General features: G+C 40.7%; 1 protein-coding gene across 1 annotated transcript in view; it reads left to right on the forward strand.

Moving 5' to 3' along the window:
• Positions 1-754: 754 nt before the first annotated feature.
• LOC120318140 (sterol O-acyltransferase 2-like) overlaps positions 755-19666 on the forward strand; it is a 36558-nt gene continuing 17646 nt past the window's right edge. The window contains exons 1-4 of the mRNA XM_039365462.1: positions 755-1188; positions 2107-2234; positions 18302-18358; positions 18951-19058. Of these exons, the coding sequence (XP_039221396.1) occupies positions 2110-2234; positions 18302-18358; positions 18951-19058 (290 nt within the window). The 5' untranslated portion in view covers positions 755-1188; positions 2107-2109. The remainder of the gene's footprint in view (positions 1189-2106; positions 2235-18301; positions 18359-18950; positions 19059-19666) is intronic.

A 19666-nucleotide genomic window follows, 5' to 3' on the forward strand; every position in this document is an offset into this window, starting at 1 on the left:
ATTTCTTTGGGTTATCCCATATCTGCTTCCAGAATTGCACTGTTTCTTCCTTGTCAGGTACTGACTGATTCCTTGCAGTTTCGCCATTGATGGATTGGTAGAAATGTTTCTGATTGGATGGAAATTGGAGGTTCTGCCTATAGTTTGCAATTCGAGCTTCATATCTACTGATTTTCCTGGCTATAGCTGTTATTTGTTGCTTTATTATTTCCAGTGCTTCCTTGATCTTCCTTGTTTCTAAGTGGTATTTCTTGATTAGGTATTCTTTGGTATTCTTGTTCTTCAGCTTCTTTTCTTTCATCTGTTCTAGCTTGCTTGCATGTGATCTTAACTTGCTGATCTTATTTTCTAGTCTAACCTTCCATTTTTCTGGTGCACTGTTTGTTTGTTTTTCTTTTTTGTTGATTTTACATCCCAGGTATTCTGTTATAACTGCAGCTGTGCTGTACATTAATTGTTTTGTTTCTTGCAGTGAATTGGTGCTTATACTTGCTATTGCAGTATTTGCATCTTTTAATGCTTGTGCTAGCTGTTTCTTTGGAACAAGCTTCAATGCAGGCAGCCGTATTCTGTTGTTTTTGTGCTGTTCTAGATGCTCAATTATTCTTTGTTTCAATTCTTTTATTTCTTTAGTTAGAGGGTTTTGTTCTTCCTGAGGAAGAGGTGCCTGGTTTCCAAATGAGAACAGTTGTATATCTCTACTGGATTCTTTCACTGCCAACTCCCCCTGGTTTGCCTCTACATTCTGAATTATTATTATTATTATTATTATTATTATTATTATTATTATTATAGAATTCTAGGATAAACAGCCTTCCAGATCTGCTGGTTAAAAGATGTTATTATAGTCTGGAAATCTGCTTTAAGAAAAGGCTACAAAACTGAATAAAACATGCCATATAACATATTTCAGACGCCTGGTGCAGATAGTTTTGGACCTGCTTTATCCACCCCAAAGGAAAGAGAATGTGAAGAGTGGGGAAACAAGTACTTGAAATTCGGAGGTAGTAATTTATAAACAAAAAAAAATCTCTACAATGAGATTTTTAATCCAAACAATGAACTGACCTCCTCCATTCGCCCAATGTGAAATCGTGTTTTTAAAGTGAAGCTATTTCTAATTCTCTAGGAGAGGATGAACACCTGGAGAATGTCATTGCCCACAGCCAATGGAAGAGACACCTGGAGGTAATAATAGATATTATAATAGGTAATAATAAAAGCCAATGCTAGCACTGGAGAAACAAATATTCCATCCTAAATGATACAGTAAATAGTCAAGGATGATTAAAATGGCTGATTCTGTGTCTCCAGGACCACATGACATCTATCCTTGTCATAGAGGAGCAGGTCCTGGAGATCTACTTGGCCTTCTGGGCAAGGGAGCTTTTGTAATAGATCAAGGAAGGGAAACAACTGGTTAAGTTTAGAACCAGCTCATCTGGGTAATCTGATAGGTTCAGGCAGTAACTCAGTTGAGAGACAGCTGCTGGTTGTTCTCTTGAGTCTTAGTTTTTTAAAGTTTGCATCCTTCTCCAAGAATAGTTCAGGCTGTATAGGGAGGGTTTAGCAATGGCATAGTAGAAATGGGGCTTTCCCTAAAGCTAATGCCTCAAGATGTATAAAATCACCTTGGCTTTCTCACCCATTGGCTTCGTGGCTATTTGGGTGGGAGGAGACCACTTCAGCCCAGCTTTGGGGAAAGCTCTAATTCTACTAGGCCACTGCCAAACCCTCCCTTCTCCATAATCTGGACATTATCTAACACCAATGCAGCAATGCTATTTCAATCATGGGCTGGAGTATGATAAAGAGAGAAAAAAATGTTGTCTAAATGCAGCATGGAAAAGGCTTTACATCAGGCATTGGAAGAAGAGAGCATTGGAAGCAGCAAGTGCGTTGGACACTCTGGAATAGGAGACCATATGAAACAATGTCATACAACACATTCCAGATAATGCCAATTTAGCCACAAGGACAAGAAAAAAAACCCTGGGAGATATACAGATATACCAAGCCAACCAACATGCCCATCACCTAAATACATTCTAGGAATCTATCATGACAGACCTGGGCATCATTAAATTCCCTCTGTTTTGTTGATAGGTGATGAAGGTGAATGTCCTGGAACAGGTACACAATCAGCTGAGTGATCTCTTGGACAAGACCTTGGAAGAAGCAGCTCATTCCATACCCTGGCATTTGAGGGTGGACCCAGCAAAGAAGCAAAGCAGGTGAAAGAGGTTCCTCACAACTGATTTTAGAACAGGGATGGGAAAAATAGAGTCATCCAGAAATTTTATTGGCCTATAACAGGGGAGTCAAACTGCAGGCCATTGGGCTGGATGCGTCATGCGAGACCGCGCCCACCCCATTGCCGGGAATGGGAAAAAAACCCGTGATACGTCGTGACACGCCATGTGATGTTGCGAGTTTGACACCTGGCCTATAACTTCCAGTAGGTCCTGCTGGTATAGCCACTAAAAGGGATGTTGGGAGTTGTAGTTCCAGACCATCTAGAGCAAGGGTGTCAAACTGCTGGGCCGTGAGCCAGATGCATCATCTGGAAGCCGCACCCACCCCATTGCCGGCAATGGCAAAACCTTTCCGATATGTTGTACGACATCATGTGACGTAGCGAGTTTGACATGTCTGATCTAGAGGAATAAATGATCAAATCTTGATTTTATCACAGAAAATACCACGCAGAATGCATGGCAATGCTTTTATTTAGCTGGGAACAAAACCTCTCTATATGTTTCTTTATCTTTACTGGCAGCAGATAGTTTTCAGCTAATTACATGACAATAATCGCTAATAAAAACAAAACTACCATTCAGAAGCCAATCCTTACTCCAAGGGCTTGGCTAAAAAACAAGTCTTAAGTAAATTTTCCAGAAGATTGTCAAAGAAAAAGTGGACAAAAGACTGTCAAATGCTTTTGGGGGAAAAGTAGCAGCCTTCCTTTAAAAAATGACAAAAGGAAATCTATTCTGCTCTTAAGAACAAGCAGGTTACATTATACAAATACATGAAAAGTTACCATTAGGATTTCAATCATTCCTTTAGTACTTCTGGCCCTGCTTCTGATTGCTAATAAATCTAAGTTCCATAGTGGACTTCTGGTTTTGGCAGGTGATGAGATGGGTGGACGAAGCTGGGGCTCTGGCTTCTCAGCCCGATTTTGCTTTGCCTGGCGACTCTAAAGGGTTGGAAAGTTGCCCTGGAGGGGCAACGAAGAAGGAGGGATACTTCAGGACCCCAGACCAGATGGCAGTCATCTGAGTGAACTGAAGATACCCTCTAAAAGGATGGAGGAAAGACTGCCAGGTGAGCCCAGGCAGCCCAAGTCATTGACAGCTGGAAGGAAAGTGAGGAGCTGTGGTGCTCCACCAAACAGCTGATTGTCAACAGCATGCTGAAGCTGGATGAATCAGTGCTTTTTTTTTCAAGGGCAAATAACCTATAAACTTTAAAAGAAAAACTTTGTAAAAACTTTCTAAAACCAGACATTGATAAAATAGTGTATGAGGACATCTAGTGATGAAAGAAGCAATTACAGTATTATTAAATACTAAAAGAATCTGGAAATATCTGACCTTGAGACAACACCTGGTGTAAACAAAATTCCTTGATGTGAGTCTACAATGGAAAAGACTTCTCATAACTATATTTGTTGACGAACTATTTGGAGACAGTGAACGCTTTACATCTGAGACCCGACTGGACGAGTTGGCTTTGGCATAAAGTAGTTGGCTCATTCTTTTTGATTGGAGTTTAGCCTAAGACAGTTGGCTTTTTTTTCTTTTTTCTTTTTGCCTGCTCTATTTTGTTTTTTCCCCTTGAGATACTGGATTTAGCCTAAAATAGTTGGCTCCTTTTTACATTTTGGATGTTATCCTAAGACTGTTGGCTGAAAAATGAGTACATCAAACATCACCAGACTTATGAAGAAGACTTCCTGTGCACCCTCTGTTGCAACTCCTAGCCCAACAACTCAGGGATCTATTGAAACAATGTTACAGTGTGAGAAAATAAGCACTGCCCAAAATGAAATGCAGACTACACTAAAATTGATTCAAGAGTCAAGGCAAAAAAGTCATGAAGAGACAAAAAGCAATTTGATAAATTAAGCAAAGAAATTTTGGATATAAAGGCACAATTTGAAGTTCATCATCAAATGATTGCCAAAAATGAACAAAGAATCCAGAAACTGGAAAATAAATCAGATGATATTGATCAAAATGGAAATACTATTGCAGGAAAATGAAAAATTAGAACAAGCAAACCAAAATCTAGAAGAAATGGTGGCGATCTTAGAAATGCAGAAGGTGGAACACTACTTGAGATTTCAAAATATCCCTGAAGACAGAGAAGAAAATAGAGCAGTTGTAATCATTGAGCTTCTGGCAGAGGCTTTGAAAGCAGACAGAGCAGTGATGCAAATAGAGATAGATGAAATATTTTGAATGAATTTAGGCTACCCAAGGAAATATAAACTACCTAGAGAAATACATGTGAGGTTCATAAAGAAAACAAGAGATGAAGTATTGAGAAAAGTGAGAGATGAGCCATTATAATACAAAAGTAAAGAAATTGTAGTCTTAAAGCAGATACCTAAGAGAGTAAGAGATACTTGAAGATATTACCATTTTTTTAACTACAAAGCTGATTGCAAAAGGCATAAATTTCAGATGGTTAATGCCAGAAGGGATTTTAATCAACTGGAATAATACAAGATATCGACTGGATTCAATCTGGAAAGCAGAAGACTTTGAACTAAGAAACCGAGCAGTCTTAGATGAAGGAGTGCAACATCAGCAAGAGGAGAGCAAGGAACAGAAACAAATGGAAGAGATAATTGAAGAAGTAACTACACAAACAAGAGAACAGAAAGAGAAATTTGAACAAGAGAGTGAAGGAACTGCCAGAGAACAGAGGACCACGAGATTGACTATACCTAAATATAAATAACGGAAATGGAGAAAGAAAATGAAATCTTTTCAGTGAATATAAATGGACTAAATTCCCTGTCCAAAAAAAAAAAAAAAAAAAATTCAGGAAACTACAGAAATTAAATATAGATATAATTTGTTTGCAAGATATATATATATATATATATAAAACAACAACATAAACTGTTGGAATACCCAAAAATTGGGAAACTTTATTATGCATCAGTGCATCAGAAAAAAGAGGTGTTGCTGTATATATTAAAAAGACAATAGATTCTAAAATGGTTTACTTAGATGAAGAAGGAATAATTGTGATGGTAGAAATGTATCTACATCAAAAACAAACATTGTTAGTAGTAATCTATGCACCAAATAACAACCAGGAATAATTCTACCAAAGCCTCCATAGAAAAATAATAGAAATGGAGTACCAAAATATTTGTTTAGTAGGAGACTTTAATGCGATAGTAGATGGGACAATTGACCATAAAAGCAGCAAAATAGGGAAAACTGGAAGAAGAAGACTACCTAATACATTTTTTAATATGATAGAAGAAATTGGAATACAAGATGTTTGGAGGGAAATTAATCCAGAAAAACTACAATATACTTTTTATTCAAATAGTCAAAAATCCTGGTCAAGAATTGACATAATTTGGATGATGTCTGAATTGAGGATGAATATACAGGGAATTGAGATAGAACTAGGTAAATGGGTAGACCATAACCCTTTAAAAGTGACATGGAGAGGAATACAAAAAAGACCAAGATGGACCTTAAATCAATCTATACTAAAAGAAAGAGAATTGATAGAATTAGCAAAAAAAAGAAAGAAAAAGAAATGGAGTTTTTCTTTAGCAAAAAACAAAAAAGAAGATACAACATTACAAAATATATGGGACACAGCCAAAGAGTATTTTAGAGGTATAGCTATAACATATACAACAAGGAAAAACAAACAGAGAAGACAGCAATATGTACTACTAAAAGAAAAATTTGGAAAGTTAGAATCAGAACTACAAAAAAACAGCCGCAGAAAAAGACTTTGAAAAGAGAAATGGAAACAATAAAACACAAACTAAATTTGTTGGATTCAGAAAAATTGGCACAGCAGATAAAAAGAGCAAAACATTTTTTTTGAAAATGCAAATAAACCAGAGAGATGGTTAGCTTATAAACTTAAAAAACAGAAGGAGAAGAAAATGATATACAACTTAGTAAATGAAAAAAGCTGTCTACAATTTAAAAATGAAATAAAAAAGATAATTAAGGAATATTGCAAGAAACTGTATGATGTAGAAGAAACATCAAGAGAGAGAACTATCCAATATCTAGAAGAAAATAGTCTTCCAAAAATTCCAGAAACATTTAAGACTATGTTAGAGGAAAAAACAGCCCTCCCACTTGATCCGGGCCAGCTCTTCTAACCAACGGGAAAAAAGATCGGCCATAACAATATGGCCCATCACTTAGCTGCTGACAGCCGAAGTCAAACTCACTAACAAGCACTCTGAAAGCAATGTGGAGGAACCAGGTGAGATCTTATCTTCTTTTTATCCTAAGTATTTTCCTGTAAAAAGCTTCCTGAAGTATCGTCCCCCTGTGAAGAGAGGGAAGGGAATTTTTTCCCCTCTAAAAATAGCGATGTCTGACTACCCAGGGAATCAAAGCATCAAAAATACCACTCTAATATAATTGGATCTATATGTTTTTGGAACTTGGGGACCAAAAATCTCCTACTCTTACAGAGACTTTCTATTTCTAGCTGCAAAAAAGAATTTAAATTGGAAAAGAACCTAGAAAAGTCCGGGAATTTTTTTTAAAAAACTTTAAATGGTATCGGTGACACCTTGTGGGGAAGGTTGGAATTACAATCTCTTATTTCCTACAAAAAGATTTAGCTCACAGCCCAGCCCAGATAAGATTTCTCTGACCTTGGTATTGTCTGTGAGGGTTTCAGCTGTGAGAGAACAGATGGGCAGTGAAATTAGTTTCCATGAATTGTGAATTGTGAAGGTGAACTTTTACTGACTTTTGCTCAATAAACAACCTTCACTAGAAAGACTATTTACAACTTCATGATAGAGATGGAGGAAGATCAGCAAAAAAAACCTTGCCATGCTAAAATTAATACTTGAAACTATTCTCACAGTTTGTGAGAAAATGAGACCTAAAAAGAAAGATCAAGATGCCAGCTTAGATGTACAAAGCCAAATTCTGATTTCAACTAAAGAACCAAAAATCCAGAAAACAACAGAAATGGAACAACTGAGTACCAAGACAGAGGACTTAAGTGACCAACAAGTACAGTTTAGTGAACATCCAGACAATGAAGCGACAACCTTAAAAATGGAAATGACTTTTTATACAAATCTGAAGAAATTTGAGAAAGAAGACCAGATCGAATTGAAGACAACTATACCAGAGCAAATATGGGGATCTGAGACACTGGGATGACAATTTAACGATTACAAATCGACCAGTTCTCTTAGAAAATGGGCAATCAAATGATCTCCCTTAATTCAAACAACATAGAACATATCCAACATAGTTTTTGCCTACGGGACACGGAATCGCCGCGCAGCTGATGAAGCGAAGGGGGAACTCTAAGTTCGGCGGTTTTCCTGCAAGAAAAAAAAGCCAGCCGCCGCCGCCTGCACGGGGGGCTTTGTTCAGTCCGCCCGGCCCGTCGCCCTCCTCTCCCGTGCCTCGCAGCCCAGGCGGGCGGTCCCCACCATGGGAGCCGGGCAGAAGCGGCTGTAGGAAAAAGGCGAGCCGAGCCAGGAGACGCCGGAGCGAGCGAGCGAGCGAGCGAGAGAAAGCAAGAGCGCGGCTTGCCCCCCTGAGCATCCTCCTCTCTCCACCATGCAGAGCGGCCTCAGCTCTGAGCGAGTAGGAATAAAGTATGTTTATCCCGGCGCCGCTACCGGCGGCCGAAGCTCCGTTTTTTCCCTGCCTGTATGTCATAGGCCTCGGAGCCAGCTCGCCTGCCAGTAGCAGTAGCAGCCGCTGCCGCCGCCCCAGCCCACCGCCCCGCCTCAGCCTCCTCCTCGGCCTCCTCGACTTCTTCGTCCACCACCTCGGCCACTTCGTTGTGCCTGGAGGCCGCCGCCGCCTTGTCCCCGCTGCCCGGCATGTCCCACGTCCCGCGTGGCGGCGACCCACAGCCCGACTTTCTGCTGCTGGAGAGTTCTGGCCTGCCCCACCAGCAACCACAGCCTCCCCCGCGGCGGCAGGCCTCGCCACAGCCGCCCGCTTGGGCAATCCAGCCTGGCGCTCAGCCAACCCTCGCTGCCCCGTGTGTGGCTTTCTTTTCCTTCTTCTCCGCTATCATCGCCGCCGCCGCCTCGACGTTTTCCTCGGGCTCCGCGACGGGGTCTTGGGCTCCCCGCATGACTTCGCCTGCTGCCCCGGCGGCAACCGCCACCGCTGCAGTGATGGCCAGCAAGAAGAGGAAGCGCGACAACAAGGCCACCACCTCCAGCTTCAATTGTACGCTGTTGCTGGGTCCCGCCGCATTGGGGAATGGGCCTTTGGGGAGGCTGTCGAGCAGGCCGGAGGAGCTGGCCTACACTGGCACCCCGTGGAAGAAGACGAATTACGGTCCCGCCGTGGCTGGGTTGACTTTGCACAATTGTTGGATATCCGGAGAAGCCATTGATGAGGTGCACGAGAGAAGTTGATCCAGCTCTTTGAGGAGCATAAGGCCAAGTACGGGCTGCCCCAAGACAAGTACCTAATGATCACCTAGCCGGCAACATTGGACCAGCCTGGGATACAGAGGGGCAATATTTTTTAGAGACTGTTTGTTGTGGGTATGTGTATGTATGTAGATGAATGGTGGCCCTGTTATGTATAAATTTTATTATTGTATTTAGGGCGTATGAATGTGAATATTTTTATTTTTATGTATATAAATTGAGTGTGAATGTGTATTGAGTGTTTGGGGTATGAGAATGGTGGAGTCAGGGGTGGAGCCTGGTACCCCCTCTGCTGAGTGCAATAGCAAAAGTAGGGGGGGCAGGACTTACCCTTGGGCTTGGTCTGTATGGAAAGCGAGTCCGGTCAGGAAGGGAGAAGGCTGGTGAGGTTGGGGGTACTCCAGGGAGGGGAGAAGGTCGGAGCATCCCGGTCATGACTGGGATGGGCAGATATGGCGGGAGCCGAGGGGCAGGCCATCTTTGGGGAACGAGGACTCGCTATATTAGAGCGATTCCTTGTTCCGGCCCCTCAAAAGGCTCATCCTGTAGTACTGGTGACAGGGGAGTACAGGGCCCTAGTTGTAGGCTGCTGTTGCTTAATGCCAGGTCTGTTGTCAACAAAGCCCCCCTTGTCCGTGATTTAATATTGGACAGCGGGGCGGACCTGGCATGTATAACCGAAACCTGGCTGGGCCCTGAGGGGGGTGTTTCCCTCTTGGAGATGTGCCCGGACGGGTTTGTGGTGCTTCATCAGCCTCGACATCAGGGCAGGGGTGGGGGAGTGGCAGTCATCGCTCGGAAGTCCTTGAGTCCTCGTGGGATTCCTGCCCCGAAGGTTGTTGGGTGTGAGTCCCTCCTATTGAAGTTGGGTTCATGGGTTCAGTTGGGCTTGCTGCTGACGTACCTACCTCCCAGCTGTGTTGCAACAACCCTGCCTGCGTTGCTGGAGTCAGTAGTCGGGTTGGAGGTGGAGTTCCCCAGACTTATGGTACTGGGGGACTTTAACCTACCATCACTCGGCGATCGTTCAGAGGCGGTGCAGGAGTTCATGGCTTCCATGGCAACCATGGACCTGACCCAGGTAATTCAGGATCCGACTCATAGGGGTGGTCACACACTCGACCTTGTGTTTCTCTCGGGGCAATGGAGACATGATCTGGAATTAAGGGGAATAGAGATCTCGCCCTTGTCATGGACAGATCATTTCCTATTGAGGCTGACTTCAGAGCATCACTCCCCCATCGCAGGGAGAGGGAGCCGACGAGGTGGTTCCGCCCCAGGCGCCTAATGGACCCAGATCGGTTCCAGGAGGAGCTTGGGGAAATACCTGACTCCCTTGTCCACATCTCGTCCGGGTCCCTGGTTGCGGCCTGGAATGAGGCGGCGTCCGGGGCCCTGGATCGAATTGCGCCTTTGCGACCTCTCTGTGGTGGTGGTCCCCGGAGGGCGCATTGGTTTACTGAGGAGCTCCGGGAGATGAAGCGCCACAAGAGACGTCTAGAGCGACGTTGGAGGGCCAGTAACTCTGAATCTGACCGATCACTATTAAGAGCCTATCTTAGGACTTATTTAGTGGCGATAAGGGTGGCAAAGCGTGTTCATTTTTCCGCACTTATTGCGTCCGCAGAATCTCACCTGTCCGCCTTGTTTAGGGTGACCTGCTCCCTTCTTAAAGTGGAGGTGGCGGAGGAACCCTTGCAGGGGAGAGCTGAGGAGTTTGTTCAGTTTCTTTTGGGCAAAATCACTCAGATTCAGAGAGACCTGGACTCTGACTGGGCAGTGCCAGCCGAGTTGCCGGGGGCTGGTCTTAGTCATGTTATCTGGAGCGAGTTTGAGCCTGTGACCCCTGATGAAGTGGACAAGGCTGTGAGGGCAATGAATGCCGCCACCTGTTTATTGGACCCGTGCCCCTCCTGGCTGGTTTCTGCCAGTAGGGAGGTGACACGAGGCTGGCTCCAGGCGATAATCAGTGCCTCCTTGATGGAGGGGTCTTTCCCGCAACCTTTAAAGGAAGCGGTGGTGAGGCCCCTCCTCAAGAAGCCTTCCCTGGACCCAGATGTTTTGAAGAACTTTCGTCCTGTCTCCAACCTCCCCTTTGTGGGGAAGGTTGTAGAGAAGGTGGTGGCGTCCCAACTCTTGCGATCCTTGGATGAAACTAATTATCTGGACCCTTTTCAATCTGGTTTCAGGCCCGGCTACAGGACTGAGACTGCTTTGGTCGCACTGACCGATGACCTCTGGCGAGCCCAGGATAGGGGTCATTCCTCTATCCTAGTGCTTCTTGACCTCTCAGCGACTTTCGATACCATCGACCATGGTATCCTTCTGCATTGTCTCGGAGAGGTGGGGGTGGGCAGCACCGTATTGCGGTGGTTCTCCTCCTACCTCTCTGACAGGTCGCAGTCGGTGTTGGCAGGCAGACAGAGATCGACCCCTAGGTGCCTCGATCATGGGGTGCCTCAGGGCTCGGTCCTGTCCCCCCTCCTTTTTAACATCTACATGAAACCGCTGGGTGAGATCATTCGGCAACACGGGGTGAGGTATCATCAGTACGCGGAGGATACCCAATTGTATATCTCCACCCCGTGTCCTTTCAGTGAAGCAGTCGACGTGATGTGCCGGTGCCTGGAAGATGTGAGGGTCTGGATGGGGGTGAACAGGCTTAGACTCAACCCTGACAAGACCAAGTGGCTCTGGGTCTTGCCTCCCAAAGGTCAACTGGATGGTCCATCATTAGTCCTGGGGGGGGCAAATTTACCTCCCTCAGTGCAGGCATGCAACTTGGGTGTCCTCCTGGACTCACAGCTAAATTTGGAACAACATCTATCAGCTGTGGCCAGGGGGACCTTTGCCCAGGTTCGCCTGGTGCACCAGTTGCGGCCTTATTTGGACCGAGAGGCTTTACTCACAGTCACTCATGCCCTTGTCACCTCAAGACTGGATTACTGTAATGCGCTCTACATGGGGCTACCCTTGAAGAGCGTTCGGAGGCTGGAGTTGGTTCAGAATGCAGCCGCGTGCCTTGGCGCGTGTCACCTATCCTCCGCAAGCTGCACTGGCTTCCTGTGGGTCTCCGGACGCATTTCAAGGTGTTGGTTATCACCTTTAAAGCCCTTCATGGCATAGGGCCAGGTTACTTACAGGACCGCATACTGCCGCACAGTTCCCAGAGACTGGTGAGGTCCCATAGATTGGGCCTCCTTCAGGTCCCGTCGGCCAGACAATGTCGGCTGGCGGGCCCTCAGGGAAGGGCCTTTTCTGTGGTGGCTCCGACCTGGTGGAATCAACTTCCCCCCGAGGTTCGAACTACTCCCACCCTGCCGGCCTTTAAGAAAGCCATTAAAACTCTCCTGTTCCGGCAGGCCTGGGGCTGATGTCCCCGGGGGGGGGGGCGGGATATGATTGGACTCGCGGTATGATTGTATTATTTTATTGTTGATGATTGTTTTAATTTTGTACGCCGCCCTGAGTCCTTTGGGATTGGGCGGCATATAAATAAAATTAAATAAATAAATAAACATATACAAGAATGGAGGGAGATCTATTTGATGATTTAAAAGCGTTGGTATGGAAGCCTGTTTGGCAAAGGAAGAAGGCTAGAATTAGGTTGAAAAACTGGGGTTTTTGATTTACTACAGGGGATTCTATATTGTCAGTTGGAGGGTTAAAGGGAGACATTGAGATAAGGGGAATTTTGATTATTAGATTTAAAATAGTTGGAAATTAGTGGAAAATAAGGAATTAATTTGTTCAATACCGAGAATTAGATTTAAAAGGGAAATGAAAACTAATTATTAGGAATATGTTTGAACTGTTAACTAACTCAGGCAATATACATAATGGATTGGAGCCAACAAAGGGGATACTCTATTACCAAGTTGGTGATTTAATATGGTGAGAAATAGAAAAATTTTAGGAAATAGAATAAGATTATATTCAAGTAGGTAAAAAGTGTATTTTACATATTATACTTTCTTATGAAATGAGATAAGGGAAATTTGGGCTACCCAAAAGATGAAAATTATGGATATTAAAGGTTAAATTGGAGTATTGACCGTAAACTAAAAATTAAAAATTAGGTAGAAATTAATAACAGGACATGGATTATTTATGAAGACCTATTGAGATATGTATAAGCTAAAAATGCATTGATAAATGTAATAATGAAGTTTTTATTGAATTTGATGCAATTAGAAATGTACTAGTTTAAATATGACATAGTAAATTTTAAGGGAAAAAGAGAAGAAATATTTGATGATGTAACCCAAGATCGGTACCAAAAGTTTCTGTTACTGAACTATTGATTAACCCAGTCACCACGTTGCTTTTTAAATACTCAAATGTAAAACTGGAAAACCAATAAAATATTATAAAAAAAAAACTACAAGATATACTAAGTGAACCATTAAAAGACATTTGTAATGGACTTTTGTTGGAGGCTAAACTCCCAACCACATGGATGGAAGCAAATATTACTTTAATACCAAAAGAAGACTCAGATTTGACACAGGTAAAAAACTAGAGACCAATATTGTTGCTTAATGTGGATTATAAAATTTTTACTTCAATAATGGCAGAGAGACTGAAAAAAATATTTAGTTGAATTCATACACTCAGACTAAAATGGCTTTTTACCAAAGAGACAAATCAAAAATAACTTAAGAGTGATAATGGACATATTAGAATATTATTAACTACACCCAAGGAAACAATTGGCACTAATATTTCTAGATGCCCAAAAGACATTTGATAACATTTCCTGGCAATTTATGATTCAGCAACTACAAATAATGGACTTTGGACAGGACTTTATAAATATGATAAAAACAATATATAACAAACAGAAAAACAAAGTGATCGTGAATGGAGATTGTACGGAGAGCTTTGAGATAAGAAAAGGCACAAGGCGAGGATGTCCGTTATCCCCATTGTTATTCATTTTCACTCTGGAAGTTCTAAATAGAAATATCAGACAAGATACAGAAATTAAAGGACTGGAAATAAAAGGCGAAACATATAAATTACAAGCATTTGCTGATGATTTGGTATTTATCTTAGAAGAACCTTTGGAGATGATTCCTAAATTACTGGGAAAGGTAGAACAGTATGGAGAAATGGCAGGACTGAAAATAAACAGAGAAAAAGCTAAAGTAATCGCTAAAAATCTTACAGATAAACAAAAACAAATGTAAAAAAAACAGAATTACAGATAGTTAAAAAGGTTAAATATTTGGGTATACATTTAACAGCAAGATGTTCAATGATAAAAGAAGATAATTACACAAAATTATTGAATCAAATAAAATTGGATTTGGAAAAATGGAAAAAATTGTAATTATCAATATTAGGAAGAATCGCTACAGTGAAAATGAATGTATTGCCAAAAATCTTATTTTTATTTCAAACAATACCCATAAAAGTTGAGAATTTTTTTTTCAAGATTTAAATTCATTAATTTTGAAATTTGTTTGGCAAGGAAAGAAAGCTAGAATTAAGATGAAAACATTACAAGATGCTAAGGAAAATGGAGGATTTAGTTTACCAGAGTGGGTTTTGTACTATCAAGCATCTCTATTAACATGGGTAAAAGAATGTATAACTCTTAGAAACAAAAGGTTGTTGTATCTGGAGGGACATGATCTACAATTGGGGCGGCATGCCTTTATGGTATGGGGAAAACAAAATACATAAATATTTCCAAAACCATTATATAAGAAATGCATTATTAATAGTATGGGAAAAAATAAAAAGTAAAATATATTTGAAAATTCCAGGGTGGTTGTCAACTATGGAAGCATTTGTACCCCCAAATTTGGTGGACTTTGAAAAAATCTGGACATATAAAGATATTCTAAATTCTGAAGGGAATTTAAAATCTAAACAAGAAATGGACAACAAAGGCATCAACTTGTCATAGTGGGCACATTTACAAATGCAAACTAGATATGAAAAAGATGTTAAACTGTATGGATTTTATAAACAACAAACAGTATTTGATAAGACTTTATTAACTTCAGAAGAGAAATTAATTAAGACTTCCGGTTCCGGTTCGTGGCGCTGGTGGTGTTATTGAGAGAGTTGTCTCTTCGCCAGCTGGTTTTTCTTTGCCGGTAGACCCTGAAGAGGGTTGAAAGTCACCCTGGAGGGGCGACCACCATTGAGGAGGCTCCTCGTTGACTGCAGGAGGGGGGCAGCTCCTTCAGTGGCTCGAGGCAGCTCCTTAGGGCCGATGGAGCAAAGATCGCCCAGTAAGATGGCCGATCACTTAGCTGCACCAGCCGAAAGTCACAATAACATCTAAGCGAAAAGAACCACTGTGGAAGATCTGGGTGAGATCCCTTCCTGCCTCTCCTTTTCTTATTTACCCCTGTGAAAAGCCCTTCTGGAATTATTTCCCTTTTCTGAAAAAGCAGTGTTTGTCTATGTGGGAAGGCAAGCTTGGAACAAAGGGAAAAAATAAACAACTAACTTTAATGACTAGGTTTAACTTGGGACACCTTGGGGTCCTGAAAAACCTCTTTAATAGAATTTCAACATTCTATTTATTTGGAGAACATTGTCTTTTTTATTTCTTTAACTGGAAAAAAAAATTATTGGGGTATGGGAAAAGACTTTATAACTTACTAGGGACATCTTGTGGTGAAAATAGTTACTGAAATTGCAATTGCTGTTTCTTTTCCCCTTTAATTTTGAAGATGACACTGAGTTTCAAATTATCATAAAAGGGAAAAGATAAACAAGCTGAATTGCTGGGTGATGAAACTAACTGTTAGAAATTGTGCAGGTGGATACTGACTGCTATTAAATGCAGCCTCCACTAAAAGATTAAAGGTTTTAATCACCACTGCCATGGAGGGATTCCACCCACATCTTAACTACAAGCTCACATTGGAAAAAAATCTTGAAACGACTGAGCAAATGGATTCCAGAATGAAAGAGATTATTTGGGGACGACAGATTAAAGCTCAAACCTCAACTGAGCAATCTACAGGCCAAGAAATAGTAGAGGAGGAACAGACAAACACTCAAGAGGCCTATACCTAACACCAAACACAATTTAATGAGATGGAGGAAATTGATTCACATCTTAATTATGAATTCACTCTGGAAAAAACCTTTGAAATTACTGACCAAATGAATTTCACGATGGAAACCAAAGAAATTGTCCCAAAACTGCTGACTGACCCCCAGACTCCAACTGATTTCTTTACAGCTCCAAAAATAACAGAAGAAGAACAAATCAACACTAAAGAGGACTTTATACTACTCTACATACAACCTACTGAGATATTTGATGATTCAAAAATGACTTTAACCAAATCATATGTAACTTCAAAACCAACAGGAACTGATGCTCAGATACAAACCATTGAGAATTGTAATAACTTTGACAATCAATTACCAATTACAATGTTGGATACGACTGTTTGTGCCAAATGATATTTCAAGGAATGAAGGGAGACCTATTTGTTGACACAGAGGCTCTACTACGGAAACCTGCTTGGCACAAAAAGAAAGCTAGAGTAAGGTATAAAAATGGGAGTTAAAACTATATTTATGGACTGAAAAGGTTTTTTAGAGACGCGGACTGATTTAATGCTTAGGATTTAGATTTATAACTGAGGTGAAAATTATTGGTTAGACTGTAGCTTGGAATTGTAACATGAAAAAGGTTTTAAATGAGCTATTATAATAAGAAATAGAACATATAAGTGAAATAGAGTAAGAATGTATTTCTTGGAATAACATATTTAGGTATGATAATTACTTCGTAATGGAATGAGAACAAGGAAATGGATTGTGAAAATGGAAGATATGGTATTAGCAAAGGAGGAGGTATTAGAATAGAAATAGAATATATTTGGGAAATCTAATAGTGTAATTGTTGGAATAACATTTTTATTTTAGATAGTATAATCAGTATGTTATAAAAAGAGGGAAATTAGGGATACCCGAAATGTAAACAATATACCTAGTTAAGGCTAAATTGGAACATGGAAATTGGAAATTAATTAAAGCTTCAAAACAGGATTTGGATTTGTATAGGTAAAATGTCATTGATAATTTTATTGACTGTCTGAATTTTATTTAGAAATGTATTATTTTGAATATGTTACATTAACTGAGAGAAACAGAAAGGGAACTTTTAAGGAACAAATTTGAGTTGTATACTTATGATTTTGTGGTTTGTTTGTTTGTTTGTTTGGATAACCGATTACCCCATCAGCATGCTGGTTCCTAAGCACTTTGATGTAAAAATTGAAAAACCAATAAAACTTGTTTTTTTTAAAAAAGAAATTAATTAAGAAAATGTATAATTTTTTATTAACTTTGGAAATGGAAAGTTAAAGAAACAATGTTAAGATGGGCGAAAATTTTTGGATATAATATAGAATTAGAAAAATGGCAAAATTTATTGGAAAGAAATTATAAATTGACAATGTCAACTTCTTATAAAGAAAATTTATATAAAATGTTTTATAGATGGCACCTGCCACCAGCAAGATTAGTAAAAATGTTTAAAAATATGTCAGATAGATGTTGGAAATGTAAACACAAGTCAGGCACATATTATCATGTTTGGTGGACATGTGATAAAGTAAAGAATTATTGGGGAAAACATACATACTTGGTTAGAAAAGATGTTGGGAGAATATGTAGATTTTAAGCCTGAACTTTTTTTATTAGGTATAATGCCAGAAAAGACTAACAAACAAAGCCTATATTTGATTTTACATGTCACAATGGTGGCAAGAATAATATTTGTGCAATATTGGAAAAATGAAGGAATACCATCAGATGAAGAAATAATTCAAAAAATATTAGAATGCGCAAAGATAGACAGATTGACTATGAGACTAAAAGAAAAAGAAGAAACAGAATATCATCAAACTTGGGACTTATTTTACTGATGGTTAGAGGAAAGAAGGAAGGATTAGGAATTAAATATGTATTAGTGTATCTAAACTCAGAGAGCACATTGGTTGAAAAATGATTATTGTATGTATGGAAAAAATTAATAAAATCTTGTAAAAAAATCTAAGTTCCATAAACAATTTAAAAACAAATAAAATGGGAAGGGGAAAGAAAATTCAGGTACCAGTTCCTAAAGTTATGTAGTGGTTATAGTACAGAAAAAAATAAATGGCAAGGCTTCAAATACACAAGCGATGGCTGGTTCTGAAGAAAGTAATACGATGCATGAATTCTGTGACGTTGTTGCTCTTATTTTGCTATTCCCACGTCCATGCTTGGCAATGTAGTTAAGACGCTGGGTTTGTTGGATGAAAAAAACAGCAGTTCAAGTTCAAGACCCAACGTCACATGAGGGGGTGAGCTCCTGTTACTTGCCCCAGCTTCTGCCAACCTAGCAGTTCGAAAGCATGTAAATGTGAGTAGATAAATAGGTACCACTTCAGTGGGACGGTAACAGCCCTTTGTGCTGTCATTCTGGCCACATGACCGCACAAATGTCTTTGGACAGCACTGGCTCAATGGCCTTGAAATGAAGATGAATCGGCAATGACTAGTGGAGTAATAATTGCAGGGACTCTTTTACCTTTACCCCCCCCCCACTTGCTCAGAGATGAGAAGGGTTTTGAGAAATATATTAAATATTACCTGCTTTGAAATCTTATTTTGCAGAGAGAAAGGTCAGCTACTGAAGAAGAAAGTCTTTGTCCCTCAACAGTCATTGTATGAGTAAGTATACCTGGCCATTGTATGAATGAGATTTAGTCAGAGAGACAATGGGCAAAGTAGCCAGATCTCTAAGGCCTTAGGTTCCAAAGGTGACCTGGGGCAAATAACTGATATTCCACTGTGATGACGAACAAGAGCTGGAAACAGCCCAATAAGGACTGAGCATGCTCCATAGCCACACACTGATGGGTGCAGGGAGAGTATGCAAAGAATAGATACTCTAGATTGGAAATGGAATGAAGTATGTTTTAAAGGATTAGGTTGATTAGTGGGCTAGCATGATAGTACAAAGAGTGATTACTAGCATATTAGAATAAGGCTGTTTGTAGTCTCAGCAGGAGTGAGTTTCCTGCTTGGTCCTAGGGCTCAATTGTGATCATAAGTTGAAGACTACCTGTATATCACAAGAGAGGGAACATTTTCCCCCAGCCCCTTGATTGTTATTTCTTTTATACAAGTGAAACTGCAAGTTTTTGCACAGAAAGCCAGATGAAAATCTTTTGGTATCTCAGGTCTCGTCCAATGATCTTCAAATGCCCATTTCCCCCACCATCTATTGCTTATTTGCTGGCAACATCTCTCTCTTTTACAGCACGTTGATGGAGGTGGAACATTTCCGCACAATCCGTCACATATTTGTGGCCACGCTCTGTATCTTTGTCCTCAAACAAATCATTGGGGATTCCATCGACGAAGGACGGTATGATCCTCTGATGTATGCTAATGCTGGGGTGAATGTGGGGATAGGGTGCTATTTGTTTTCTGCTAAGGGACACAGTAATTATCTTAAGAACATGTTTACCTAATCTTTTGAACTTAGATTCCATCAACGGTTTGGCAACCTTCTGCGAGTCCCCTGACCCTGCTGCTTCTCCTCCCAGGTGTCACTGTTCATCTACTTGCTACAAAGGAAATGGAATTTGTTCTCCTTGTCTTTGCACTCTTGTGGAGCAGTACCCCTTGGGACCCTCCTATGCCTGCCTAGAAATTCATAAGTCTAACTGAGGAACACCCCTTTGGTGCCACCTTTGCTAGGCATCCAAACACCGTTCTCTATCCTAGTAGCCCACTTACTCAGTTCACTTATTCTAACCTCATTCTGAATGAAACTTGTTACCTTTTGGATCTTTCTGTACCGGTGTTCGTGGGTGAACATATGTGTTGTGTCACATAGTATGCATCTGCCATTTGTTAACATGGTTTGTATTTGTACTATATTCCATTCCATTTGACTAGTGGTCAATAAATTGATTAATTGACCAATTGACTTTAAAGAAAATCAGGATAAATTTACTATTAATACAGGAA

Source organism: Crotalus tigris, unplaced genomic scaffold (assembly GCF_016545835.1).
Source record: "Crotalus tigris isolate CLP2741 ecotype Arizona unplaced genomic scaffold, ASM1654583v1 scf7180000020074.1721668, whole genome shotgun sequence".
NCBI classification, from domain to species: domain Eukaryota; kingdom Metazoa; phylum Chordata; class Lepidosauria; order Squamata; family Viperidae; genus Crotalus; species Crotalus tigris.